A 21,449-nucleotide genomic window follows, 5' to 3' on the forward strand; every position below is an offset into this window, starting at 1 on the left:
ATACTAAAAGATGGACAAGTCCATTTAAGATATTTAGCAGCTATTAGTGCCCAAACTATTGTGACACAAAAATTTTACCAACAGTCATATTCATGTAAGATGCTATATGAAAACATGTTAAGAAAAGTTTGCCTGTAAAGAAATAACTGTTGCGAAATCAAATATTTGCGAATAATTTTAATTCGCAAAAATCGCAAATAATTTCACGTCGCAAAATTAACCACTTATACAGTATTCTGTATCTGCATAGTTTGTATAAAAACCTTGTAACTCTTATGAAATTAAAACAGTTTATTGTTAGTGTTACTAGTTTCAATATCAATATGTTACATTTGCTTAATAAAGTCAGGTCAGACTGTACTGTTGGCTTTCACCTCTAGCTTTCAGGCAATAAAAGGATCCATGAAATGAATACCTTAACAACATTGACCCTATCTAGCATTTTGACTTTCTGGGGAAGCAGCCATGCCGTTGATTATATGGTATATTTGCAAATGGGGAAGAAAAACCCGATGTAAATTCAATTTTTAGGGAAAACTGCAGGATTTTAAAGAATTTTTCTTTGGGGAAGCCACCCTTAAATGGCCCCTGCTATTGAAGGAAAAAAGCCCTGTAATAATTTAGTGTTTATAAACAAGGTGTATAACTAGACAGCTATTATTTCTTTACTCTGTAATTAGAATATTTTTGCTCAGAGACACACATAACATTGAAATTTAATGCTTAATTGCCAAACATAGTTCTTTTAAATTGAAAGCTGAAAGTGTGTGTGGGTGCATATTTGTAAAATAGGTACAGAAACAAATTAATATCTTTACACAATCTATGTTTGCATTTAGTTTAATTGGATTACATGGAGTTTACATAAGAACTTTAGTCTTCATATCTGTGGCTTACACTTTCAAACAAAAACAAAAAAGGATTTGAAAGTTTCAATACATATACATTGCAACCTTTGCAGATACACACTATGTAGAGCAATGTTCACAAACGCTGTATCAATTCTTCCAAAAGTAAACCTACACAATAATCTTATATACTCTCGACCAAAACATCTCAATCTCAACTAAAAACAAAATTTTAAATGATCAAAACTGAGTTGCTCTGCAGAGGTTGTACTGGTATGATTTTTTTCCATATAGACTGTTGGGACAATGTCGGTATGTATTTCTGAATTTTCTGGCAAAATAAACAATTATGAGGTGTATAAATAACAATATTCTATCAGGACATTTAATGTTGACTGAACAAAGATGAAAAGACAAAAAATACATGTTCATTAGATAACTGTTTATTGAACCCTTTGAAAACAATAACATCTTCTGTTACTTTATTAATCAATTTTGTATAATTTTCACAAGAATCTCCAGATATACATGTTATATGCCCCCCTTTACCCTCCCAATAAAATAACAAGGTTTGATCTGTAAAGGCAACATTCAAGAAGATTTTTATCACAGAAACAGGTATACTCAATTGAAAGAAAAACAAACAAACAAGGACATGGAAAATATGAGAAATTGAAGATTTTTTTGTCCGCTTTATTATCCATGTTCAGTGTTACATTGTCACCAATAACATCTTTAACAGCAGTTACTAAGGTTTATAAAGCACTATATATTATACAGTCAAGTCTTCATCTGAAAAAAATAATTTCCTTTGTGTGACACATGCTCAGTTAGAAGTCTTCCAAACACTTCACTATATGATATATAATCACAGAAATGTTACAAAAACAATAATCACCAGCCTTGTTTTACCAGTATTAGAATCATGACAAAATCTGGGGTAAAAAAGGAAAAACATCTTCACACCAAAATGTGAAAATAACACGATACTTATGCAAAAAGTAACATATGTATGGTGTAAAAGAGCTAAAATTTTGCATAAACCAAGAGTTATTTTCAGAATGGTGAGGATGTACAAAGTATTATCTAAACATTTTTCATATTGTTGTGGATATTATACAGAGTGGCATTTTAAACAGATACCCTGTACTTAAAGGATCATCACTTGACCGTGTTTATTATAAATAATGTCAAAAATATTAACAGCCTCCCAGCACCAATGGTATATGATAAATGGTTCATTAATATTACAATATTATAGTGCCAACACTTTAATTAGATGATAAAACCAACATAATGGGTTTGCGACCAGCATGGATCCAGACCAGCCTGCGCATCTGCGCAATTTGATCAGGATCCACGCTGTTCGCTTACAAACCCTATAACAAGTAGAGAAACTGATAGCGAACAGCATGGATCCTGATCAGACTGCGCGGATGCGCATGCTGGTCTGGATCCATGCTGGTCGCAAACGCATTATGTTGGTTTTGTCGTGACACGGCTCATATATTTATTTTATGACAGGGAATTAATTACTTTAATTACATGTACTTGACTACCTTACAATGTAAATTCCCTGAATTTCCTATCCCTGTTATTTATAGTTGGCCACATTAAAACGTTAAAATACAATGTATCTATTTTTTCTTTGTAATAGGTAACATTTAAATAGCAATTAATATTATCTTTATCGTCATAATAATTATCATCATCATTACAATTTTATCATATTAAATTATATATTTATCAGTACTATTATCATCATTATTATCATCATCATCATTTATTATTATCAATGACTATTTCTTGCCATATTGGATAAAATATTTTCAATTCAAAACAAAAGAGAGTGTAATGTTTCAGATATATTTCCCATCCAATAAACACTTTGTGTAACAAGAATGTATAAAAATATTCAGTTTAGAAGATAACTTGTGGTCTTAAGTGTGGCTGGAACTTGTTGGCCTTCACCCCTAGTCTCATATGATGTCTGTGCTTCATTCTCTGTACAGCACCTAGATCCTTACACCTTTGTTTAGCCACTACACCTGTAATATAAGTAAACCATGTTTTCACCTAGAACTTTACACCTTTGTTTAGCCACTACACCTGTAATATAAACAATTAATGTAATTTATTACTGGACAGAAAACCTGTTGGTGGTGATAATGTTAGAGCTATGCCAACAATATATTAACAATAATAATACTGCCTGTTTGTAACGTCGCTTTTCATTAGATAATCATGACGTTTATATAGTTTTATATACATGGCTGCTGTCGATTTATGAAGAAATCTTACTTTTTCTCCACAAAATGATGCTTGCTGTATTATATTCGTTATAAAGATTGTTGACAGGTTATATGGCCTTTTATAAACGGCTGTTTGCAACAAACCCTCGCCTAGCGGCTTGGGTTATATTTACGAACAGCCGTGTATATAGGGCCATATAACCTGTCAACAATCTTTATAACTAATAATTTAGAGCAAAAAAGGTATGCACCCACGTGTATAAGCAGGCTGAATACTCCATGATATGATCTTGAAATTCCTAAAATACAAATAAACTCAAAACTAAGAGCAGGACATGTTCATCAAGCTTTAATGAACCCTAGCCTGGTAACAGTGCATGGTAAGGGTTAAACATAAGAAACAGTTGGAGACTTAATTCTAGGATTTTGTAATTGCATTCCTTAAACCTTCAAATAGATACTGAACATTTATATGTATATTTGTAAAGAAGAACATATCCATTACATACATTTAGTACTGTTAGTGTTAAAGGAGGCTGACAAGACTCTATGCTGAACAAAAGTGTTGGCTGGTTAATTTTATTGTGAAAATAAGTAAGAATTCCATCATATATTTCATTATAACTACATTTGTATTTGTATTAATTATTTACACACGGACATGCAATCAAAATTAACCCTTAACTTGCTGAATTTCTTAATTGGACTTGTCCAGCTTTTAATTATTGAACTGTACATGATTATCAAGATGAAAATATCAATATTGTCAGCCAATTTACTGGTAGCAATGATCGTTCAGCATGATAAGGGGAAATAATCTGTTATCACAAACCTGTAGCTCCAGTCCAACCGAGAGCTTTATACTGTGCCAACATTTTAGGAAGTATTGACTTGGTTCTTTCCCCTGATCTGGGATTTATATTCTGCTTGTAATATCTGTGTAATGATCTGTGACCAATTGTTGCCCCTGTTAATACAGTAATACAATATGCATGTATATTGTGTAACTGTTTCATTGTTATCCATAAAGTCAATTTTAGATTTTTTTTTATTTATTTAGAGTTACAAAAAAAAAATCTATTAAAAACATGTTATTAACATTACCTAGACAGTCAGATTAAAATTAAAAGATATACAAATGTAGTTTGATATCAGGCTAATATAGATTTCTTAAACTATGATTTTCCAGCAGTAAGTTCCCAGGGTTATCTTGATATCAAATTTATGTATACACATGTACATTAATTGTTCAATTAACTTATATGGTAAAACTCTTCAAAAGAAAAAATAATTTGAGAGTAGAATAAAATTCAACCCGATAACTTGCATTAACTGGTCCTCACAGAGGACTGGAGCCAGTGACATTACTAATAGCCAGTGGCCTATCCGGAGCCAGTGACATTACTAATAGCCAGTGGCCTATCCGGAGCCAGTGACATTACTAATAGCCAGTGGCCTATCCGGAGCCAGTGACATTACTAATAGCCAGTGGCCTATCCGGAGCCAGTGACATTACTAATAGCCAGTGGCCTATCCGGAGCCAGTGACATTACTAATAGCCAGTGGCCTATTAATTATCTATTTAAGAATTTGGTGTTGAGGTAAAATGGTAACTTTTTAGCTTTAACACTGTTGGAAGACCAGACCTCAAGGAAATCAAGCTTGTACAAGAATAGTGTCGACCTTCTGAAAGCCAACTAGAAATTTTTTCTTCATCCTTCATAATTCATTATAAAACCTTTCATTGCATTCTTATAAACAATTTAACGATTAAAAGTTGAAGATTGTATATCTTAAGTAAAAGCATTCAGCAAATTTACCTGATGGAAGTACGAGTTCATATCCCTCGGCAGCGAGGGCATCTGGTGTGACATCTGTCTCCATTTCCTCACTCTCGTCAGCCTCCGCACCCTCCATATGGTCGGGATAACTACTCCTGTAGCAATAAATCACAACCTTGCTTTTAATATGAAATTTTTTCAGATCACTGACTTTAAAACAATGAACGTTTGAATATTTAACCCTTCACCTGAAGCTGAAACCCGTTTTCACATTAAAATTGTCAAATCAATATTTCAGAAGACAGCTGAAACTTATCATGCCTTGAATTTTCAAATGTATGTTTACTTTTTATTCTAAAATTGTGGCATTAACAGTTTAGTGTCAAATCAGCCTAAACAGACATTTTGCTTGTAAGTACGAGGGTTGTCCGGAAAGTTCGTAGACAAGACTATTAAATTACTTTAAACAGCCATTATCAATATGAAGATTGAATATTTTGCTAAAGTATTTATTTGCTACATATTTTTAAATTAAAAAACATGATAACAGTAATATTCGCAAAGCGCCGATCACCATGGCAACATGATCAACGAATCACGGAGCACTTTGATTTCGTGACAATAGCTACCCGGGTAATAAGTTGCTAAAAGTTGTAATTTTAACGCAAACTCTCGTTTTAATTTAGTGACATCATGGGATACTATTACATGATATTTAGTGAAAATTATGACGTCATACGCAAACAAACAGCTTGTTAACGACGATTAAAGGCAATTAAGGTGCATAAATCCTGTGCTGCAAAAATGACGTCGAATTTACGGACGGAGCAACGTAATGATATTTAACTTCATAGTAACGCTAATATGGCACCAACTGAGATTTAATCTTTACTATAAAAACAAAACCAACCATAAAATGTTGAAGGTAACTTGTGTTTAAATGTCAAACAAGATTAAGAAGCGGTGATGACAATATGTCGTATAAGAAACGCTCCAGACGCCTAAAGGTAGCATGGGCGAGATATCATATATTGCGTAAAAACAACCTTTGAAAAAGACAGACATCTCACACACATTATGGGAACCAGTTGCATTTTTGTTTATAAATAATAATTTTAAATATGAAATTCATAAAGTAAAAGCAACATAACATGTATTAAGTATACACCAGACATGAACTATGGCTGTTGAAATCGGAAGAAATTGAATAGCGGGTAAACATGAAGTTAATTTGACACCGTTGACGTTGTCAAAGTGCTCCATGATGATGTATATATGTTGTATGTAATTACTGTTAAAATACAAACGTAAGTCACAGTTTAGTAAATTTTTGATAAATGTGTTCGCTAGATATGTATATTTTTGCTGACAATATTTGTACAACGTATGTATTGTTATACAATAAAAAATGAAGATGTATATGAACTTTCAGGACATCCCTCGTATTTCGTTTTTTAAGGCCTATTTAAACAAATTTTTTTGGTCATATCTCAACAGCCAATCAATCTAACTGTAATAAATCTAACAGTACCAATTTATCTGCAAGTGACTGACTACTAATCCCAAATGATTTTAGAATCAGAGGTGAGAGAAGTAATGACAAAAAAAACTCAATGTCTATGGATAATTTTCACATAGAAATTTTGTTCCGTATGAGAACTAATCATCCATGGCTTACTAAACAGATTCTCTCCCTTTTTCAACTAAGCGGGCACCTTATTCTATTCTAGTGATATAGACCCAACATTATAGCTGTTTGTATTAATTAAGGATGTAGATATAAAAGTTTCTGACCTGTAATCATAGAAATCAGCATACTCCAGCAGTACATCTCCCTCATGTAACATCTTACAGTGACCTTTATCTTGCATATGTTTCTGTACAGACAATGTTGAGTTGAACTGTTTTCCTTTCTCATTACACCACAGGCATACATTACCCAATCCTATCTTTTGACCTGAAATATCAAATAAACAACAATTTACTTGTGTGTTATTACATAAAGTTGTCAGATAATTTTAATGGTTATAATTTTGCTACTTTAGGATGCTAGCAGCAATTTGTTTTTTTGGGTTTTTAAAATCACACAACATAGAGGTGATATGGTGACATTCAAGCTTAACTAATGGAAGAAAACCTCAGGTGCCCCTCTGTACATTAATTCAGGCATGAGCAGGCACTCAATGAAAGCCTTAAAATTTTAAGTCCAGGTAAGATTAAAACCCACAGCAATAAGGGGCAAGTACTTTGAAGTTAGTAACCTTGACCATTCAGCCAAAGACGGCAACAGTTACTTGTCTATGCAAACAGTAAAAAGAGCCATTCTAGCAAATACATGCTTGCATTCTGTTCAGATGATGGTCAATTTAAGTCTCTTCAGATAACGTAAGACAGTTCTGAAGTCAAAGAAGGATAAATCTACAAATTCAGCAATTAAACAGTTAATCTAATTGGTGGGCAATTATCAGAATTATATATAACAATTCAAACACAAAATCGGCTTTTATGAAAATGAATCAATAACAACAATGTCATCATGTATTTCTGCAGATATTATCAGTTAGATATAATCATTATCTGTTAATCATTCTTATTGGTTTTGCAACAAACTGCATCAAATAAAAAGAAAGTTTTTTTGCAGGGTTTTGTTCTTTTATCGGTTATATACCACATACAGAAGTGGACACATACTTAATTTCACTTTTACATGTTTACTTTGATAATTTCCTTTATATAAAACTCAACTGCAGTTTTCATAAGCAAGTATGACAAAGAAAAGAACTTTTACGCCTTTATGACAACAATTCTTCATCTTATCTATTTCTTGCCTGCATATATCATCTAGCCCGTCTTTTATCATATTTATTTAAGCTTGTATTATTTCTAATGTTATGTATTATCCAGTATTTACCTAGATAAGTTATAAGTCCCTCTAGATCAGAGATATATTCAGCATCAGGTAGGAAGAAGCTGTGTTTTACTGTCATATGTTTCATATTCTCCTCTAGTGAAGAGCTGATGTGTGAACAGAACAGGCACTCTTCTATACCCAGACCATCTTCGTCCCCGAAACTGTCGACAGATTCAACATCACTGTCCATCTCTGTAAAATAAAGTCAGAAATAATTTACCTTTGGCCCCCTTGCAGCAAGAGATTCTACCTATGCTACAAGTGTAGAGCAAGATCCAATGGCACAGATTGTTGGCATTTTATGGCAGTGAATCATGATCTGTAGTATACTGTTTGTAATGCAGTGAGAATATATTTTGAAATTTTCCATAAAATGAACGGTTCTGTGCACAATGAGAGATGAACAAGTATTCCTTACCTGCATCTTCATCATCATCATCATCTGCACCTCCAGTGGCTCCTAAATCACTATCTACCACTGGTTTCTGTAACCTGTCCTTCAGTTCTTTATTGGCAATATCCTTCTCTAAATGTTTTACATTCTCTGGTAGCACCTAGCAAATATGAAGACTATATATTTAGAATATGACACTTTCTTTAATTTTACAGTTTATACTTTATTCTTGTTCTAGTTTGACAATGTTGGAAGCTATAAGCTTATTGACACACTCTTGAATCTGTTCCTGGAAAACCAAACAGTATTAAGCAATGAATGTAAAATTTCTTGATTACCGAAACAATGGTTTGCCATCTCTGCTAACAATTTGAGAATGAAATGGACTAACCTCAATTCCTTTTGCTTTATTCTTTTCATTCCTTTTCTCAACTTCTTTCTTAGCTCTTTGTGCTTGTTTTAACTCTTGCTCTTTGTGTTTCTTGGATTGTAAATGGTTGTCAAGAGCATTCTGGGAGTTGAATGATTTACCACACAGTCCACATTGCTGAGTTTGTTTCTCTTCTGTCTCAACCTGAGGTAAAATATGCCATGTAAAACCCTGAAGTACATTTAAAATACATGTAAAATATACCATATAAAACCCTGAAGTACATTTAAAATACATGTAAAATATGCCATGTAAAACCCTGAAGTACATTTAAAATACATGTAAAATATGCCATGTAAAACCCTGAAGTACATTTAAAATACATGTAAAATATGCCATGTAAAACCCTGAAGTACATTTAAAATACATGTAAAATATGCCATGTAAAACCCTGAAGTACATTTAAAATATGCCATATAAAGCCCTGAAGTACATTTAAAATACATGTAAAATATGCCATGTAAAACCCTGAAGTACATTTAAAATACATGTAAAATATGCCATGTAAAACCCTGAAGTACATTTAAAATACATGTAAAATATGCCATGTAAAACCCTGAAGTACATTTAAAATATGCCATATAAAGCCCTGAAGTACATTTAAAATACATGTAAAATATGCCATGTAAAACCCTGAAGTACATTTAAAATACATGTAAAATATGCCATGTAAAACCCTGAAGTACATTTAAAATACATGTAAAATATGCCATGTAAAACCCTGAAGTACATTTAAAATATGCCATATAAAGTCCTGAAGTACATTTAAAATACATGTAAAATATGCCATGTAAAACCCAAAAGTACATTTGAAATACATGTAAAATATGCCATGTAAAACCCAAAAGTACATTTGAAATACATGTAAAATATGCCATGTAAAACCCAAAAGTACATTTGAAATACATGTAAACTATGTCATGCAAAACCCTGAAGTCCATTTAAAATATGTACATGTTAAATATAAGCTGTAAAGTTGCCATGTAAAACCCTAAAGTACATTTAAAATACATGTAAAATAAGTGCTGTAAAGAAATCCTGTTTGAAAAAAGTTCTCTTAGAAACAGAAAGAAATATCTGTTAAAAACATATCGCCAATAGAAGTAAAGATTTATTTTATGACTGCTAAACTTCTATATCAAAACAATTTGTTACAAAAGGTGAAATTCAACTACAAAATTTAATAGCTTTATGCCGATACATATTTTGATGTTTTACCAAACCTATGCATAATTTTGCCAAAGAATTTTATCAACACTATTTCACACATTCTTTTATGGATATAGAATAAGATGTATACAACAATTGTTCTAAGTATATGTTTTCATTCCTCCTATGTTTCTATGATTTAACATCATCAGATACATTTACACCAATGTGTACATGTGTACACAGTTAACTAGTACATTGTAAAATGATATTTGGAAATATACATTTCATTCAATGCTTCATAGAGCACCACTAATGATGATATAATACCTTTGACTTTCAACAGAATGATATCAATAGTATAGTATAATGGTAAATACCATCATGCTGATGAAAAAAAACAACAACAAGACTGTTGTTAGAGAAGTTTCCCTATTTCTTGCTGGCAACATCCATTTCTGATAACATTTAAAGTTTTATTTGTATTTCACACCTTCAAGTTAGTTTATAATTTTTATTTTACCAGCACAAAAAGAAGTATGTATAGCAGTATTTTTACATTTACTATACATGTATATATCTGACAAATGAAACGGGTTAAACAGGCTGGTGAAAATGCCCGATCGGGCTTATGTCATAAAAAATCATATTTCTAGAAAAGAAATAAAGATATTTCTTTTAAATTTTGGTTGTTTCTTGAGAATAATATTTGACATAAACTGAAAGAAAAATATTTGGCTACTGTCACTTTTGTAAGATTTATTTCCCTTTTTTTATGTTTTTTTAACACACAATTTTTGAAGTCCTTAAAAAGTATGTTACATATGCAAAGTGTAAAACAAAATAGGTTAAATAACTTCTTAATGCTCTAAATCATTGAGCCAACACCTGTTAGCATACATTTCATTCAGTTTTAGAGAAATTCAAAGTATCATGTTCAGTGTCAAAGAATTGTCAAAATATAGATACCAGAAACAGAATATTTAATCCAAATATATAGAATAAAGGTATTGGCGCAATTATCTAGAGCAAAATGAGGTTGTTGGACACATTTTTATTTAGAATTTTACATTACAATATAATTTTTATGAACCTCAAATATTTTGTTTCTTGAAAATGTTAAAAAGGGAAATAATTCTAAGAAAATACAAGATAACCAAAATAGTTTGATTTTGATTTGTATCATATATCAATGCTAAATAAACAAAACAAGTGTGGCGTGGCCGAGTGGTTAATGCGTCGGACTAGTAATCTAAGGATTGCTGACAGTGTGGGTTCAAACCCTGACAGGGACAAGCCGTTGCTTCCTTGAGCCAGAAACTTTCCATTCATTGCTTAGTACTTGTTAGTTCCAGGAACAGATTCGAGAGTGTTTCAATAAGCTTATAGCTTTCAACACAATCAAACTAAAATAATTTTGTATAAACTAAAACAAGTGAGAAAGAAACATATTAATTATTTTTCTATAAATATGATATTTTATATCTAAGCCCAATTGGGCATTTACACCAGCCTGTTAAAGTGGTACCAGTGTTAACTGGTATATGTCAAGATGGTCAGTTTGATTTGTTTGAAGTCTCATTGACATTTTAAAGCTTTACTGGTGACCAGATTAAGACTTCATGTGCTCATTTGTGCATAATTTTGGCATATGAAGGCACCTGTGTAGAACCACTGACCTTCGGTAAACTAGCTAGACAGCTTCCTTGCAATAAATAATCCAAATTCCTTGAAGGGATATAAACCAGTAAGGGACAAGTGAATAAAGCCTGCAACCTCAGCCACTCAGCCTTGGAGGTAATTTAGATGACCATCAAATACTTTATTGGTACCAAGCATGGGTGTGTTTTTTTAAACCTTACTTAGATCTTACAATACAATGATGCCTTAAATACAACGCCAAATCTGATATACATGTACACAGTACTCACAGTTTTTTGTTGGGCTGTAAGCACCCTCTGCTGGAAATTTTCAGCATTTACAGGGGGCAGTTCCGCAACTTTACGTTTGAGATTGTATCTGTGCCAGTCAGTTTTATAATGGGCTCTCTGAATCTCGGCATCGGGAAACACAACACGACAAGCATTACATGTATAAATAGACATCTGAAACAAAATCATGAAATAATATTTTGTCATTTTTCCTTTTTCATCATTTTGGAAACATATTAATACTAATGGATAGGGAAAATTTTGTAGTGTTTCATAAATTAACATATCTTTGTCATTTTTTTTATTGCAGAGAGTCTGAGACTCAATGATATTTATAGCAGAACTGTCATAATCTGTACATGTTTTAACTGGAAGAAAAAGAAAACACTAAACAACATATACTTGTCTAGCTCTTGAATTTCTGAACAATTTACACCAAAAATGCCAATTGTAATAGAAAACCAATGTAAATGGATAATGGTCTACTTGAAAATTATAGTGCATTTCATATGTCTAAAGGTAATTTAAAACTTAAACACAAATTTTACCCGCGTGTACTTTTTTCTTAGCATTTAACAATATTCATTTTATCACCTTTCACATAAATGCAAAGGAATAAAATTCATTCACTGTTGGTGCTAAACATTCAGGTGTACTTTTTCATTTTCTTTTACCACAATAGAGTGTTTTTAAAATCATACTTTAAATCAATAATTCATATTTTTATTAGGTTATTCCTAATGGAGGCAAAGTATTCCAAGTTTCATGCTGATGCCATTCATAGATGGAAATCATTCAACTTAATTTTGACAAATTAAGAAAAGGCATAAATCCTAAAATAATGTCTTAAGAATTATGCCCTTTGTCTTAAAATTACATCTTATAATGATTGTTAATTTAAATATTATATTTTCATGTTGATACCTTTAAAATTGTTTGAGCAATGGGTTATATTAAATTTTGTGCATGATGACAATGACAACAGTAATGAAGTCAACAACACTGGGATCACAATAGCTTGACTCTTTCTTCAAAACAGACAAGCTTTTAAAACAAGCATTTTAATAATGGCAAATGAGTCATCTGGACACAAGAGCTGTCGGTAGGACAGCAACGCTAGACTATTCTTAGTGCGTGATAGTAAAAAAGCCATGATAATGTAAAATTTTCTTAGTAAAGAAGAGGGTAAAAATTTTCTTTAAATCCATATTACAGATATAGGACTTGGAGAGAGTCCTATTATGCTCTCAAATAAGACTATAAAGTTTCAACTTGTTTCAAAGCAATATGTCAATGGACTTTGAAAATATTTGAGGTATTACAAAAACTTTAATGTAAATTCTAAGTCGAAAAAGGGGCATAATTCTGTCAAATTGCTTGATACAGTAACCTCCTCCTGTCTACAGGTTGGGGTCATGATGGTGAAAAGTGTGCAAAGTTTCAAAGCCATATTTCAATGGACTTTGAAAATATGTGAGGTATTACAAAAACTTTAATATAAGTGGTTACGCCGACGCGGACACCAACGCCGACGCCGATGCTCGGGTGACTACAATAGCTCTACTTATTCTTATCGAATAGTCGAGCTAAAAATTAGAACAAGAGTCAATATGAAACCTATTTAATTATCAAAATGTAGCAAATACTGATTATATGAAATTCATAAAATGTAGCTTTAAATACATGTACATTTGTACTAGCAAACATCATATATACTGGCATGCGAGTAGTTCCAGTACAAAAGCAGTATCCGTATTGGTATAAATGCTTAATCCTGCTTTCACCTATGTGTTGTCAAAATGTAACCTAGTAAACATTGGGGGCTTGCATCCTTGCACGCATGTGCAGAAATACTGTAATTAACAGCTAGCATTACTGTCACATGAATATCTTCAAAAGTGATGGTTTTGAAAACGTTTGGTTCCCTGTCCTATTATTTTTGAAGTAAGCCTGGAATCAGTACAAGCAGGTTACATGAACTATAAGCGAGCTCAAAGAGCAGGTGCGAAGTACCTACTAGATAGTTATGGTTTCGAAAACTTTCGCCGTAAGTACTATGAAATTATAGGTTATTGATTAATCGCAACATTTTGAATTGCAAAATAAGGACAAAAGCCGAGGAATTCTGATTAAAAACGGATGCATAGACTGGTCTTCTGTGCACTTAAATGAGAACCATAATAGGACAGGGAACCACAATAAACGGAAGCAAAGAATTAATACTGAATGACACTTTAAAACGGAAAAAGGTCATATAAAACATCAAATGGCCGTATATGGTGAGTGGTTTTATTAAGTGAATTGTTTGGCCGAAAGTTCAAAGTGTATTGAAAACATAAAATGTGAAGCCAACAATGGGTTTAGATTAAATCTTCTATAATTTCTGTCAAAGAGCTCGCTTTAAGGTTTTGCCTTATTTATTGTAGCAAGCCGGGGATAGGTGGCGCAAATCAGCGATAGCTCAGTTGGTTAGACCACTGGCTGTCTCTCCTGAGGTCCCGTGTTTGATAATGGGTAACACCCTTGGGATTTTTCAGAGACACTTTCAGAGTTTCCCACCTAACTAGAGGTGTACTGGTAAGAAATCCTTGTAATCCTCACATGTATCAGTGCTATACATTGGGCAAGTAAAAGAACCAAGGGGTCTATTCAATAAGAGCTAGGGACTGGTTCCCGGATTCCCTTGTATCTCATAGCTGTCTCTGCAGTGACTATTCTAGTCATGTCTACATCCCCGCTAGGGGTTTGACATTAAAGGAAGATAGATAGATAAGTTTTTTCTGGTTTCCTGTATCATCATGGTTCCCATTGTAATTGATATTTGGAACCCCTTGCCAAATTCCATCAATCCAAATACAAAGTTCCGTGAAAGTACTTTTTCTTAAATATAAAGTATGTCAAATTTTGACCGATTCAAGAATACTGTACAATTTTTGATAAATTACAGTCAAAATAATTACCTTTACACTTAACTTATTCATAAAATATTAATAAAATTGGGATTTCCAGGACTTGATCAATTTTGATGTTGATTGAGCCGAACATTATTATGATACAATCTATTTTTTTGTGAGTGAGTGACAGTACTAAAAAAAAGTTTTCAAGTAACTACGATTTTTTTAACAGGAACTATTCGCATGCCAGTATGTATTGTACAGAACCACATTGTACAAACACGTTTTATCCGAATATCATACTACTCACTTAAAGTTAAACTTACCTTTCAAAAAACTGTAATATATCAAACTAAAGAGTAAAAACTTGTTGTTAAAATAAATGTTTCAATATTTCAACCTTATTTTACAATTTTGTTTAACATAAAATTACTTTATTAGTAAATTTTTATGCTTTTGACTCTCCTTTTGATCCTTCTTGAACGCTTATTGACAATATAGCGAATTGCGCAACAAGCAAGCGTCTGCCGTAAAATGACATATCCCAGGGTTCCGTAAATGTAAACTTCCTTTCAGCCAATAAGTTTTAAGAAAATGGTAGTGATATTTTTACTTCAACGTATATCTTTTCACATCTGCTAAATTAACTCATAAAATTATGTTTTAGGAATTGAAAATTGATGAGGGAGTAGGATGCTACATAAATATATGCATAGTTTTGCTTATGTTTCTTTCAAATTGTAAAAAATACCCAGTGTGAGGAGGCATTAGCTCAGAGGCAGGCAACGAAAGTTTATGAATTTCAGAGCTACATATACATTGCATATTCCTCTGTCTATTAGTTTAAAATACCAAGAGTCAGTCTGATAGTGTTAACTTTGTATGGTGTTGATGTGACCATTGGATTTTCCTTGTAAATCGGTTGTCTAGCCCACGAAATTGTTTTTCTTATTACAATCCAGGTTACCCCATAATTTCTGGTGACCTAGAGGTTGAATGTTTAGCTTAAGGTCTTCAGCGTACCCGTTTATATACTATGACATGACATGAACGCTGAAGATAACCCCGTAGGGAAAGTCCACCAATAATCGTGCCAGGAATCTGACACGCTCGTATTTATTCATCGAACATGCCATGAAGTAAAGTAAAGCATACCTTGATAAAACTATATATAATCTGTTGATAAGCCAAGGATGCACAAATAAAAATCTTATTAGGAACATAAACTACCTAATAGTTTCCGACAGGTAAAAATTTTGGCACTTGGCCGCCATATTGCCAAAATGTTTGACCACGTGATTACGAGATTGACCTTTATGAAACCCATGTGCCTCCAATATTTTTCTACATTACTTTTTTTTAAAGATATTGAAAAAGGTGATTTACTGACTTATATTCAATAAAATCATATTTAAGTACTGAAAAATTTATGAAAATAAATAAAAACATTATCTTAAATGAAAATATTGAAATCATGTCAACAAAATGTTCTAAATATAGTACACGACTCTATTCAAATCTGTTCCCGCGAATGACGTCATACGAGATCTCGCGTGGCACCTGAATGTCATGGCCGACTGTAGTCGGCGTAAATTGATGTTTTACAGTTAAATGTGCAATTTTAATGACGGTATTAATATTTTGATAATTTAATTGGTATAGAATGATATTAAAATAATTGTTTTATCGTTAAATGCACGAGAATTGATTCGGTCAAGTGTATTTGCAAGTGAAAAACAAGAATAAATCAACTAATGTTATTCTGGTTAGGTTTCGTAACGGGTCTAATCCAAAACTTTAATGCTGCATCAGATGAAAAACAAAAATGTAAAAGAGCGGCTTATAAAGTTTTGGAAGCCAGAACTATTGAATGTTAAGTCATACTAGTTTGAGAATGAGATTGCTAAAACCATAAATTGCACCAGTGTAGGTTGTGGGAGTCTAGAGTCGTGTCACTAGTGCTACTGCTACTCGAACCCACATCAAATGTCAAACATTGTATCACACTCGAGACATTTCAGTAATTTCACACGTAAGACAGAATTTTCACACCTTGATGTCCTTCCCAATTTGTCAGGTTTATGGACATTTTTCTGCCTAAAAATTAGTTCTAAGGTGACTATTCAAAGAATAGGGAGAGCTATACTTGCCTTGGCAGCAGCATTGCTGGTTAATTTTCTGCATGCAGATTGCTATCTAAATAAAATCTATATAAATTATAAAACTACTGAAAGGACTGTGTTGAAACAATGAAAAATAACTGCAAAAAATACTTTAAAACGTCCAATCCTACTAACCGGTAATATTACTATTTCTGCAGTTGAAACTTCATTATGAAAGTTTGATAAATCGGCACACATATACATGTATTACTATGTCGGCACTTATTGATTGATAACAGCATCCATTGGAAATTATCACAGGTCAAAATGACAAGCAAGCTAATTGTATGATAGGTCAATCAAGTGCATTTAAGAATTTTCACGGTCAAAACCCGAGGTCTCGGACTCGAATAAACACCTTATAAATTATAATAATGATAACAGTTTATTTCTAATAGTTCTATTGCTAAAAAATTACAGGACAGTAGGTATGGAGAACTTTCTAAATATTTCGACCTTTAGAAAAATTACCAGACATGACTGACGATCCGACTATGTTTTGCTTGGACTGAAAATTATATGCAGTTCAAACAAATTGTGAATGTTAAGCATATTTTGAAAGATTACAACCATATTTTCAGTTCAACATATATCCCATATTAAGCATGAGAAGTTATAAAGATGTGATTCTCATTGACACTCTCTGCTTTTCCATGTATTGTATAAAAAAAAAATCGTTTTTGCAAAGCAATATTTTTTTTTTAGGTAGCTATGATTTTGTGGGTAGGTAGCAAGAGGGGAAACAAACTATGTTATTTTAGACTATGAAATGTGCACATTAACTGATGACTAAAAGTTGAAATGTGAATCATATACCATTTTGTGAATTATGCACAAATTGGGCCATGTACATGAATATCTAAAATAAACAGTTTATTAAATACTGATTTTGCTGTATTTTGCATTGTTTTGACCTTTTAAATTGACTTTTCAGGCCAAGCGTACAAAGAAGGTTGGGATCACTGGGAAGTATGGTACCAGATATGGTGCCTCCCTCAGAAAGACTGTAAAGAAAATGGAAATTTCCCAGCACTCTAAATACACATGCCCATTTTGTGGAAAGGTAAGCTCATGCAAATTCTAATCTTGTTAACTAGGTTTTAACATTTTTCCAAAAGTCATGATTTTTCCAAAGAATTGGCCATGTTTTGTCTTAAAAAAAAAAGAACCATATGTTTACCTGAGGTTAAAAAGTTATGCATATTTCAAATTCCAATAGGAATACATATTATTAGTCCCCTACAGGTTTACCAGAGGGGACTTTAGGTTTGCCCACCGCCCGTCTGTCTGTCAGTCCGTCCGTCCACAAAACTGGATCCCGCAATAACTTGAAAAGTACTGAAAATATTTTCAGAAACTTGATAATTATATGGATAGATGGCAGTATGGAGATTATGCATGTCTTTTTCTTTTCTTCATATGTTGAAAATTCTGGTTGCTATGGCAACAAATAGGCTGAAAATATGGCAAATTTTACACATAAACTGGATCCAGTGATAACGCAAAAGTACTGGAAATATTTTTATGAAACTTGAAATATGGGTAGATGGCAGTCTGGAGATTATGCACGTCTTTTTCTTTTCTTCCTATGTTGAACTCAACATTCTGGTTGCTATGGCAACAAATAGACCGAAAATATGGCAAATTTTACACATAAACTGGATCCAGTGTTAACGCAAAAAGTAATAGAAATATTTTTATGAAACTTGTTATATGGGTAGATGGCAGTCTGGAGATTATGCACGTCTTTTTCTTTTCTTCCTATGTTGAAAATTCTGGTTGCTATTGCAACACATAGACTGAAAATATGGCAAATTTTACACATAAACTGGATCCAGTGATAACTCAAAAAGTACTGGAAATATTTTTATGAAACTTGACATATGGGTAGATGGCAGTCTGGAGATTATGCATGTCTTATCTTTTCTTCCTATTTTGAAAAAATATTGGTTGCCTTGGCAACAAATAGGCTTAAAACATGGCAAATATAACAATATTTGTGATAAGTCAAAAAGAGCTGAAATTTTTTATGAAATTGCATCTTTAATTCAAGAGTTATCTCCTCTTTAAGAATTTTGCTTTTAAAAATGTAATATTTTGGTAACAGGGAAGTTTCAAATATTAACTTTGGAGTGTCCTTCAGTCCGTCTTGTCTATCTGTTCATAAAAACTGTTTCCTGTGATCACTTTTAAAGAACTTTTCCAACAAATTTCCTTAAAATAGAGAAAAATTGAAACATTAGTGAATGGCCAATGGCCCTTCAGAATGTTGATGGGGTTCTTACCGGTAGGGGACTTATGGATTGCTTGCAATACTATGATAATTGCTTGTTACTGAATAGGATTCATTTATTGTTATGTTGAGATAAGGAATGAATTAGCTATTATATTCATGTTTGAAGATGAAAATACCCTCATTTTTTCTCCAAATTTATAACTCAATGAATAATAGTTCACCAACAAAGAATAGGCTTTCAGTGTCATTTTTTGTAAGTGGGAAATAATATTGCACAGCATTGTTATTTTGAGCAAACAAAACTGTGCTTTCACATAAATTTTGCTCCCAGTCATGAATTAAAAGTCTTAAGTAGTTTATGTATTTTTAAACATGTATAATAATACTAAATAGAAGTTCTGCATGGGAATGGAATACAATTTGAATGCAATATTTTCTTTGAAAATAATTTCAGGACGCAATGAAACGAAAAGCTGTTGGCATCTGGGCATGTAGTAGATGTCGTAAAGTTGTTGCTGGTGGTGCTTGGGTATACAGGTGAGTTTTAAACTGTTAATTACATATTTATGTTATAAATTGTTAATGGTTGTGAGTCTTATACCTTTGAGTATGCTATCAAAGTAATGCAAGTGAACCATGTCATTTATAGTGATCAATTTAATATTTATTAGTCCCCTACCGGTTTAACCGCAGGGGACTTTAGGTTTACCCTCCGTCCATCTGTCTGTCAGTCAGTCCGTCCGTCCACAAAACTGGATCCCGCGATAACGCAAAAAGTACTGAAAATATTTTTATGAAACTTGATATATGGATAGATGGCAGTATGGAGATTATGCACGTCTTTTTTTTTTCTTTCTATGTTGAAAATTCTGGTTGCTATGGCAACAAATAGTCTGAAAATATGGCAAATTTAACACATAAACTTGATCCAGTGATAACTCAAAAAGTACTGAAAATATTTTTATGAAACTTGAAATATGGGTAGATGGCAGTCTGGAGATTATGCACATCTTTTTCTTTTCTTCCTATGTTGAAAATTCTGGTTGCTATGGCAACAAATAGCCTGAATTTCAAGATTTCTGATTTAAATTTTTCAGCTTTTTCACTATATGTTCTTTATTTCTTAAGGTGTTTACTTCAAACTTTAAATATAAGTTTCTGGTCATCAACCACATCATATGTGACAAGGTTTATAACTCTAGCACAAAAAATATCAGTATTACCTCCCTTGAACTTAGATTTTTTAGGGGAAAAAATGTTGTCTTTTTTAAATAACTTCTTTATTTCCTAATGTATCTACTTCAAACTTCATATATATGTTTCTTATTATCACTCGACATTTTTGAGAAGGTTAAATACTCTAGCAAGACTATTTCCAGAATTATGTCCCCCTTGAACTTAGATTTTTTTAGAGAAACTGGTATTTTCACTCCAACATCTTCATTCCTTATAGGATTTACTTTAAAATCCCACATCGTAATAATATGACAAGGTTGTATAAACATAATTTCCTTACTAAGCATGGAAACTTAACACATTACTGTGATATAGACAAACTTATTTTATTATGTTTTGTGGTTGATATTTTCAAATACAGACTTCATCCTCAAATTCATTATAAATGGCAATACACAGGAGTGTATGACAATTAAAGAACTTTTTGAGGGACCGGTAGGGGACTACTGTATTGCCCGCAATACTATCAAATGCTTGTTAAAAGTTGAATTCATTTCAAACGAACAGAATCTGTTAATGTATGTTTAACATATTTTCAAGGGGAAACAAAAATGTAGATCTATGCAGAATTGTGCAAGTAACGGCACAGTTATCTTGTTCTTTCTTACTTTGCCATATTAAATAGTATTGCAAGATATTTTTATGCTTCAAATTTATTGTACAAGATTACTTGTGAGAGTATTTTATTGCAGAAACAAAAGATAAGACCAGATACATAAACAATAAATAGTATATGCCAATTGATGTACAATTGATCAGAAGGAAAACAAGTTTTTGGAAGTTTTGGTCCTTAAGGAATTAATTTACTGATATTTTCATTATTTCAGTACAACTGCTGCGGCCACTGTGAGAAGTCAAGTGCGTAGATTGAGAGAAATGAAGGAATCCTAAATACCATCGTTGTTTCTCTGTATTATATGTGCATTAAAACTTCTCTAAACAATTTTTTTTTCTTGTTGTATTTGGGATCACATCATTCAATCTGTGTTTTATTAAAAAAACTGGCAGTAGTTGAAGTTAACATCAGACAATTTATTATGTCTCCCAAAATTTTTGGGAGACATATTTTTTTTGGCCTTCCCCGTCTGTTCGGTTGTCCGTCTGCATTTAGCTTGTCCGCTCTTCACAGGTCAAACTACTGGTGGGATTTCAAACAAACTTTCCAGGAGTGATCAGTACCATCCTAGTAGTTGTGCACATTTGTTCCACTTCAATGCACAAATCG

General features: G+C 32.5%; 2 protein-coding genes across 4 annotated transcripts; one reads left to right on the forward strand and one right to left on the reverse strand.

Moving 5' to 3' along the window:
• Positions 1-1,275: 1,275 nt before the first annotated feature.
• LOC132738080 (cytoplasmic 60S subunit biogenesis factor ZNF622-like) lies at positions 1,276-15,056 on the reverse strand. Of its 3 annotated transcripts, none has more exons than XM_060725510.1 (9): positions 14,917-15,056; positions 11,697-11,870; positions 8,578-8,760; positions 8,211-8,346; positions 7,793-7,984; positions 6,676-6,838; positions 4,921-5,036; positions 3,933-4,067; positions 1,276-2,896 (listed from the first exon to the last, which is right to left on the reverse strand). In XM_060725510.1, the coding sequence occupies exons 2-9, from the start codon at positions 11,868-11,870 to the stop codon at positions 2,769-2,771; spliced, it is 1,227 nt and encodes a 408-aa protein (XP_060581493.1). In that variant the 5' UTR covers positions 14,917-15,056; the 3' UTR covers positions 1,276-2,768. The 3 variants fall into 3 exon arrangements, with proteins under 3 accessions (XP_060581493.1, XP_060581492.1, XP_060581494.1); XM_060725509.1 differs by having other exon boundaries at positions 8,578-8,787; XM_060725511.1 differs by having other exon boundaries at positions 1,276-2,957; positions 8,578-8,787.
• On the forward strand, positions 15,052-21,167 carry LOC132738081 (large ribosomal subunit protein eL43). Its single transcript, XM_060725512.1, has 4 exons — positions 15,052-15,187; positions 17,687-17,815; positions 19,443-19,525; positions 21,052-21,167. The coding sequence occupies exons 1-4, from the start codon at positions 15,185-15,187 to the stop codon at positions 21,113-21,115; spliced, it is 279 nt and encodes a 92-aa protein (XP_060581495.1). The 5' UTR covers positions 15,052-15,184; the 3' UTR covers positions 21,116-21,167.
• Positions 21,168-21,449: the final 282 nt, after the last annotated feature.

The sequence above is a fragment of the Ruditapes philippinarum genome, unplaced genomic scaffold (assembly GCF_026571515.1).
Source record: "Ruditapes philippinarum isolate M1 unplaced genomic scaffold, ASM2657151v2 ctg1914_1_1_1_1, whole genome shotgun sequence".
Lineage (NCBI taxonomy): Eukaryota > Metazoa > Mollusca > Bivalvia > Venerida > Veneridae > Ruditapes > Ruditapes philippinarum.